At 39.7% G+C, this 8,336-nt stretch overlaps 1 protein-coding gene across 1 annotated transcript in view; it reads left to right on the forward strand.

The window, feature by feature from the left end:
* zcchc14 (zinc finger, CCHC domain containing 14) overlaps window positions 1-8,336 on the forward strand; it is a 26,277-nt gene that overhangs the window by 7,521 nt on the left and 10,420 nt on the right. Inside the window, 4 exon segments of the mRNA XM_035664803.1 lie at window positions 3,890-3,960; window positions 4,138-4,209; window positions 4,539-4,606; window positions 5,169-5,411. Coding sequence (XP_035520696.1) covers window positions 3,890-3,960; window positions 4,138-4,209; window positions 4,539-4,606; window positions 5,169-5,411 — 454 coding nt within the window.

Below are 8,336 nucleotides of genomic sequence, written 5' to 3' on the forward strand. Positions count from 1 at the left end.
GCTGGAAGAGGTGGTGGAAGGTGCACTTGAACTACCACTGATGTTGGTGGCTTAAGTGATCTTCCGCCCCAGTTTGGTCCTTTTTGATAATGTGGTTGGTGTTGATGGTCCAATTTGAAGGAGTAGGAAGAGTGAACCAAAACAGTTAAAAGCTACAAAACCAAAACAATGAGCTGAAAGACACTAAAAATGTTTTGTAGCACTGAGGGGAACTGCTGATTCATACCACCCCTGTCACATTACACATAGTCATTTGACTATTGTAATATAGAAATATTGATTAGGGACGTTTTAAGTTGTTACTTAACGTGTTAACACATTCAGCAGACATGGAGCCACATTAGCATTCACTTGGAGTTGTCTTACAAATGTATGTCCGATATCCTCTTCCGTTTTTGTTCTGTTTTGAACTCCAACAACTCTACTTGCTACTAGAAACAAAGCAAAATCAATGTAAATGATTTATATGATTCTATAAATGTGTAGTAAAACAAAAACGATTAGCTAAAAAAGGCTAAAAAGTTGCATAGAATTGCAGAGTTCTGTGATACTGATACTGATTTGTAACTGTGAGCAAACCATACTACACAGTGCTTTTAATCTGTGCCAATTTAAATAGAGAGAATGGATAAAACCTTTTAACGAAATTAATTTTACCTGCATTTCCTGCTATGACGAGATGTCTGCTGTAAAAAAGGACTGATCGATTGAAAAAGGTGTAAATTGTCCCACGGTAAGCGGCAATTAAAAATGAATCAGGCACTGTGGTTTTCGTAATAAACTTTTAGGAATCAACATTTGGAGAAATGTAACCCGGTCAAACTGCTCCACAGTCCTTTGGTTTGTGTCTGTTTGAGCGAGAGAGAGACAGAGAGACAGCTGTGGTTGAGTTACATAGACCGTGAATGAGGGAGGGTCTTTCAAAATAAATGGGGCAAAAGAGTAAAAATCTTACCCCAGCATGATAGCATATACTAAACACATTTATTTTTTTATTTATTATTCATTTTAGATCAATCACCCAGTGACCCGCCTGTGTACAGTATGTGGTTTTAGGTGGGGCTAGCCTCTCCAGTCCAGTCTGTTATTGTCTTGGCCCCGTACCTCTTTTGGTAACACAATACTCAACTATCTCACTAGCTCATGGTCATACCACATAGCTGTCACCAGCAGAAAACACACACACTCACACACACACAGTTGTATTCAGCGTGTAGAAACACATAAAACACAAATGCAGAGAAGTGTACTCACACATTCTCACAGGCACACACAATTAAGTTTACAGCGTTGGCTACTTCAGGCCAGGCAGAATGAGCCACGCCTCATGGGTTGGTTTTATGATGTGTGTTTCTAGCACACACACCTAAACTGTAGTTGTAAAGTAATAAAAACAGTAAGGAAACGTGAGGGATATTTATCAATATACAGTATTATCTCTATAGCAGATAACTGAAACTCTTCTTTCGATTACATCATCATGTCCTGCACACACACTCCTGGACTTCATAAAGTGCATGAGTACAGTTGTGTGTGTGTGTGTGTGTGTGTGTGTGGCAGCCTAGATTAGTAAGAATGGCAGGCGGCATTTAGAGCCTTCTACAGCTGCTGTCTAACAGGCACACAGCAAGGTGGTGAGGGATGTGTGTGTGTGTGTGTGTGTGGTGAAAGCACCTCCTCTCTCTTTACTCCTTTATCCCCCTTTTTATTTGTCTCCTCCCTTTCACTCATGTTTCCCCCTCCCCTGCTGCTTGTTCCTGCATGCCTCATGTGGTTTCAAATGGAGAGTTTTGGAGTCTAATATGTCTGAATCGATACCTGGAGGTCTTTTGCGCGCACACACACACACACTCACACAAACTGTACCGACTATTTTTCAACTCACCATGTATCTAATGACATTGATCTAATGACAGTGGAGCACCCGTAACCTGCCTCTGCACAGGTGTGAATGCGTGCAGTCTTCACTCAAATGTGAGTGCAGACAGACAGATATATATATTTATTGTAAACAGTGTTAAGTACAAAAGTAGTAGTAGCAGCAGTTTCAGAGTTTCAGCTTCGTAGTTTCCTACATGGAACAAGCTCTCATAGCTTTAATAAACAAAATAAATCCACAAATGTCAAGAAAAGAAAGGAAATATATAAAAATACTCCTCATTAAACAGAAAAATACACTTTACACTTACACATACACTTTCTGAATTAAGGTTTCTCTGTTTACTGAACTAAAACCAGCTTAATTGCCTTGTTGAGCAAGCTTAAAACACACTTCATTCAAACTCGACAGAAACAAAATAAAACTCACCATTCCAACAGTCAGCAACTCTAACTTCTCTAACTAAGTTAAATGTGAAAATATTGCGGCTCTACAGCTGTTTTTCCTCTCACTTGTTCGTTGGCTCAGTGTGTGTACTGTGCTGCTAAGCAGCGGCACTCTTCTTTTGAGGCACACCATTAAATTAACAAACTTAAATGACAAAAACCGTCCAAAAAGTTGGCTAAAAAGATCAACCAACAATAGATCAGTCAATAGCCAGTATAACCTTAGGTTGAGTTATTACTCAGAGAGTCTTAAGATGTAACTGTGTTAATAGTCTTGAAGGCCTGTACCAGTGTTTTACATGTAATACAAAGAGCTACAGGCAGCCAGTGGTGAGAGTACAGGTTGGACCAGACAGACAGCAGAAGTGGGGGAAGTTGAATCCAGTACCATCCTAAATGAGTTGTGCAGGAGCAGCTGTGGACAGAGTTTTTGTCCAGATGGAAAATTAGAGTGCACATATAGTATACGGTAGTTAATGCCAAGATTGGAGCCTTATCTAAAGGACAAAATGTTCAGTCAGGTTACTGCTGGACAGTGAGCGTACAGAGCCAGAGATCTCCAAGTGTCGATTAGCATCAAATGGTTCACAATACTGAGGGTAGCTGACAAATGTTCAAGGATGAATCGGAAAGCAACACAGATTAGTCTGGTGCGTTTGACTCATTGGTAGATGAAGATGGAGAGTAACAAGAGTAACTGAATTAGCAGGATATTATCAGAATACTAGTGGATTATTCTTTCAGTTAGCTGATTTAATGTTTTTTCAATGGGCAATATAGTTAAATTCATAAATATTATGTACTTTTATATCACGGTATTAATATATATTCTCATCTGTCAGTATTTGTCATCTGACAGTATATATTAGTAATATTGTACACCCCTAAAATGTTTAGTCTTTAATATGGTGAAAAATTGTGAAAAAAGGCCCATCTCAATATGCCCAACTCGCCCATATTCAATTTCCAAGTAATATAGTGACAACAAGACTTCCAGAAAGCTCATATGATTAAGAACAGTAGGAAATGTCTTGTAACCAGGTTGTTTTTCTGCAGCGCAGGACGCATATGTTTGTCACATGACAGCATGTCTTGGAATACCAGCCACCCACTCATAGCGCTGTCCTCCATCTTTGAACAATTAAAATGCATGTAGATGGGGGGAAAAAGAGTTAGTCAGCGACATAATAAAGGACTGAAATCTTAGCACCTGGAGAAGTCATTGACATGTAGTCACTGAGGATGGTCAACAATCCCTCCAACCTTCTGCACTGTACACTATACTAACTGTACACTGCTATGGGGCAAAGGAGTTGAGACAAAGCATGAACAGTGCAGTCGACTGGCCAGTTCACATCACAGTCAGTGAAGTTACACCCGATGACGAGATTAAACTAGCTTCTGGTTTTGTCCTCATCTGATTAATTAGTGAATATATAGTATAATATAGTACAGAGTTTAAATCCCTCCAGGCCATTCAAGCTAATCAACCCTAAATGACTGATGTCATAAAGCAACTGTCTCAAACGTGTGAATCGTGGTTAACAATCTGTGCTCCTTTCAGTGGGGATTGAGAAGGTGGTGCTGAGAGGAGTGACACACAAGTCTGAAGACACCAGTGAATATGTGTTCGAGGTGGGTCTAGTGTAAACACAGAACAACACATGCTTTTGACTCCTGCTTGCTTTTCCAAATGTTCTCTGTTCATCTCTTCATGTTTTTACCCCCTTATTCTACCTGGTTTTCTACTTCATCCACCACCTCCACCTTACCTTTCTCCTTATCCTTCCTCCTTTTTATTCCCGCCTCCAGGCAAGCTGGTCAGATGGTTTCGTGTCATCCGTTGTCAGAACTCAGCAGGAGTTGACGGAGCTGCTGTCCCAGGTCAGGACCATCTCTGAAACGCACTTCCTTGATTGATAATATTAACAATCTTGGGCTACACTCGAGTTCAGCGACTGGTAACACCTTTTTAGTAGTGTTTATTCCACAGATTGACCTACAAGTGTAAAGGCCCCATAACACGATGAATGAATGCATTAACGACTTCCCCCTCTGTTTCTGCTTTAAAGATGGTTAACAGATATTTTCTCTTACAGTCAGATTTTGTAGGAATGTATAGCTTGGTATCATCAGCATAGACGTGTAATGACACAATGTGCTTGATTTAGTATTTGTTATTTCTTAATTGTTGTTGAACTTTTCTCCCTAAGTTATCGCAAGCATTTCCTGATGAAGCAGTGGAGAAATTTCTCCCTCAGTCCATAGAGCTGAACCCCAGGTTAGTCCCAAAACCCTTTGTTTATTTAAGTCTTTGAAAAGTGTTGTTTCTGTCCTATCATGGTGAGGAGCGTTCCAGCTTAATTGAACTCTTTTAGAAATGAATGGCTCATGAGCGTTTTTGGAATAATTAAAACCCTGCACTGTTAATATCTGTGTTTGCTTGCTTACAGTCGTCTTCCTCACTGTGTTATGTTGGTGCAGCATTTCATGGTGTGTTAATGTCTTCATCTAACAGAATAAAATTGCATGAAACTTGGCAGAAATGTGTATTGTATCGCATGTGTTTACGTGTCCATCCGTGTGCACCACAGCACCACTAGTGGTCAAAAACACCTCAGGGTACCTCTAATCCTCCAGCATTCTTGTTGTAAACACACCATCTGTAAAATACCATAGTCACTTTGTCACTTGTCACTTGTCAGTTGTCTGGCCAGCAGTGAAGATGTGCAGCCTTTTTTTTAATCCAACCTCCGAGCAGTTTTTAATTCTAGTTGACTTTATTTGGCCTCCCTGACTCCCTGTCTGTCCCCCTGCTGTCCCGTCTCTCTGCCTGCACCCAGGTGTCTGACAACGCTGCCCTGCCATGTCCTCCAGCACCACAGCATCCAGCTGTTCTTCACCTCCGCCAGGCCTCTCTCACCAAACTGTCCTGCCTCCCTTCCTCCATTATCCCCCCCTGTTCCTATGGCCCCTGTAGCCCCGACCTGCCCACTCACCTCCAGCTCTAGTAAGTCTTTGTTTTCTATTATTTTCAATGATATTCCCTTAATTTATTTTTTCTTCTGTGAGACGAGACATAACAGGTGAGACAAGACAAGACAGACCTTAATACACTGGATGACGAGACAGGATTAGCATGACAGTGCAAAACATGCATTGCGTACATACAATGGTACTGGCAACTGCTTAGGGGAGAGAATAAAAAATATGTTTTTCTTTTTTTTTTAATGTTGAGAAATAGACGATGACATACAGCAGAAATCATTAGATGTGTTTCAGGTTAGATCAGATGTCATGAGCGTGTGGCACCAGAGTCTATAAAACCAGTGAGTCTTTTACAGAGGGCAGCAGGGATATAAAACAGGAGGTCCCTATTCTTAGATGCCGGGAATGAAGGTGCCAAGGAGGGACAGGGCAAGATAAAACATTCCATGTCTGGGTTTTAATGTTGGAGGTGAGTGAAAGAGGAGACTGAAAAAAGAGGTAATGCATAGGACAAGATCGTGAGCGTAGGTCTTGTTGGTGGGAGTGCAGAGGTGAGACTGCAGGCAGGATTTTTAGTTTGTGTTTTGGAGGTGTCAGAGGGAGCGGACAGGGTCTATTTTAGTCTGGTGTGGGAATTCACCGTGGCATGTTTGTGTTGGGAAGCCTGGAGTGTGGTGACCTCATGTTGGTGTGTGTGTTTGATTCTGTGAATGTGACTTCATCCTGGAATATATTTATAGCCACCAGTGCAGTGTATATCTGTGTGTGCTTTTTGCATGTGTTTCTACCTCACTGTGTATTTGTGTGCACGTGTGTGCCCCCAGGGACACCAGGGAACAAGGCTAATATGAATGTGTCTGACTCTGCTGTAATTTGCCTCCACAAACACACAAAGCTCTGCCCTCCACCACAATATATCATAGTCCGTTCTTCATAAGCTGAATATGAGGCTGCAATATCACATTTATTGCGATGAACACAAGGGTCACTGCATGTGGGCTTCTGGTTAATGGGTTAATCTCAATAAACACACAGCTGACACTGCTTTCAGACGAGAATAAAATGATGCCTCACCAAGTCTGCAAGTTCTTAATAGGTTGTCTTATTGGTAAGTCCCTCTGAAAGGTTGCAGTTATGACTCATACAGTCAAAATTTACATGCAGAAATTTACATGCAGAAATTCTCATATTGCAAGTGGTAAAAATATTTAATGACAATCCTCTAAGTAAGCAGTATACTGTCTTTGCATTTTAACTTAAAAGTAATGCACAATAACAAATTATTTCTAAAACAAAAATGCATTTGCAGTAGTAATTAGTTCAGTTTCTAGAAGTTACTTTGTGACAAAACACTGAAATCCTGAATCATTGACACTAGCTATAGCTATAACTATATTAAAATCCCTGATCAGTTTTTAACTGGTCTCAATGTAATACTGATGTCTCAATATTACCTCCAAGACTATCAGCAAGAATATGGATATTTCTTCTTTTTTTATGAACAACTTTTATTTTATTTTCCACAAGGTTTGCAAGTGTACATCAACAAATAACATTTGTCTATAGAATAACATATAGGCATACCAGGGCATTAAAAGACAGGCAAATAAATAAGACCTTCTAAGTAAATTCATAAGTTAATGTTTTAACTCCAATAGTCACACCATTATGACTTAGACAGTAAAGATACAGCAGTACAACAGAAAGCATACACCTGCAACTTTGATCGCTCCTTATCCCTGACCTAACCCCTCCCCCCATAAATTCCAGCAGCATAGTGCACTGCAAAGTAAATAAGTTAATAAAAATAATAATTTATGTCATGGTTCTAGCTGCATTGAGTTCCTCCTTCCTAGCCCTGGGCATGACCTGACCTGTCCCGTTCATCCTGGCAAGAGAGTGCTGCATAGATAAAATCTCTATTAAGGATTCCAATGATGAATAGAACGAGTGTGTGGTTGCCACCTGACCGCCACCATCTTTTTAGCAACAATGCATGCTTGATCAATGAAATTAAACACTACCGCCTTTGTCAACTTTCAATTTGTGTTGAAAGTTTCTTGCAGGGGCTTTAAGTAAACCATAAAAGCAGTACAGGAATTAAATGTTACTGTCTTACATTTTTACTGTAGGATCTAGAGATGTCAATTCCATTTGCCCTGTGTTTGCACTATTATGAATTATAAATGATAAAAACAATGTACTATATGATACTGTACTGTACTTTATCAGTTTCAGGGTGGAAAAAATAAATAAATATTTGTTATGCAGAGTACACCACCGTGAATAGACATTACATACTAAAGAAGTTACCATTTTTCCATCACATATTAAATAACCGACAGAGCAATCCCAATAATATCAAAATATTAAAGGCACCCTGTGAAATTCTCTTGTAAAAAAAGCAAACTATGTTTACATGTATTATTATTTTTATAGTATTATCATATCGGTTCTATTTATTGCCTCACACTATTGGACTAATGTATTGTATTGTCCTGTTTCAACATGTGTACCCAAACACTGACAACATTTGTCTGCCAGTAGTAACACTAACAACAGGTACCTTTACAATTAGTCACTATTGTCTCTGTAAAAATATCTTTGATTTATCATGAACCAAGATTCCATTACAACAAAAAGAAGTTTACTTCTTCTTGTGTGGAATGTGCTGCCTTACAGTGTCAGAAATCAATCAGTGCTGCAATATGCTTAAATAGGATTTTTTCCCCTGTTTGCAAAGAGTAATACTAAGTGCACAAAATGAAACTGAAGTAATCCCAGCAATGCAATACAAAACTACACATATTCACACTTGTTTGTACGCATAAAGAAATACAACAGTGCTAGTCCACCCTGTCTTCTGCATTTGGCCATACGTTCTCATAAACCTCCCACCTCATGTGCTCTTGCACAAAGAATCTTGTTGCATGTCTGATCCATCCCTGGCAATCTTCTGCAGATATATCTACACTCCCAGCATGCATCGTGTCCAACAGAGACATCTGATCATGTGGCTGCTG

This window comes from Morone saxatilis, unplaced genomic scaffold, assembly GCF_004916995.1.
Source record: "Morone saxatilis isolate NCDOM2014 unplaced genomic scaffold, NCSU_SB_2.0 Contig2, whole genome shotgun sequence".
NCBI classification, from domain to species: domain Eukaryota; kingdom Metazoa; phylum Chordata; class Actinopteri; family Moronidae; genus Morone; species Morone saxatilis.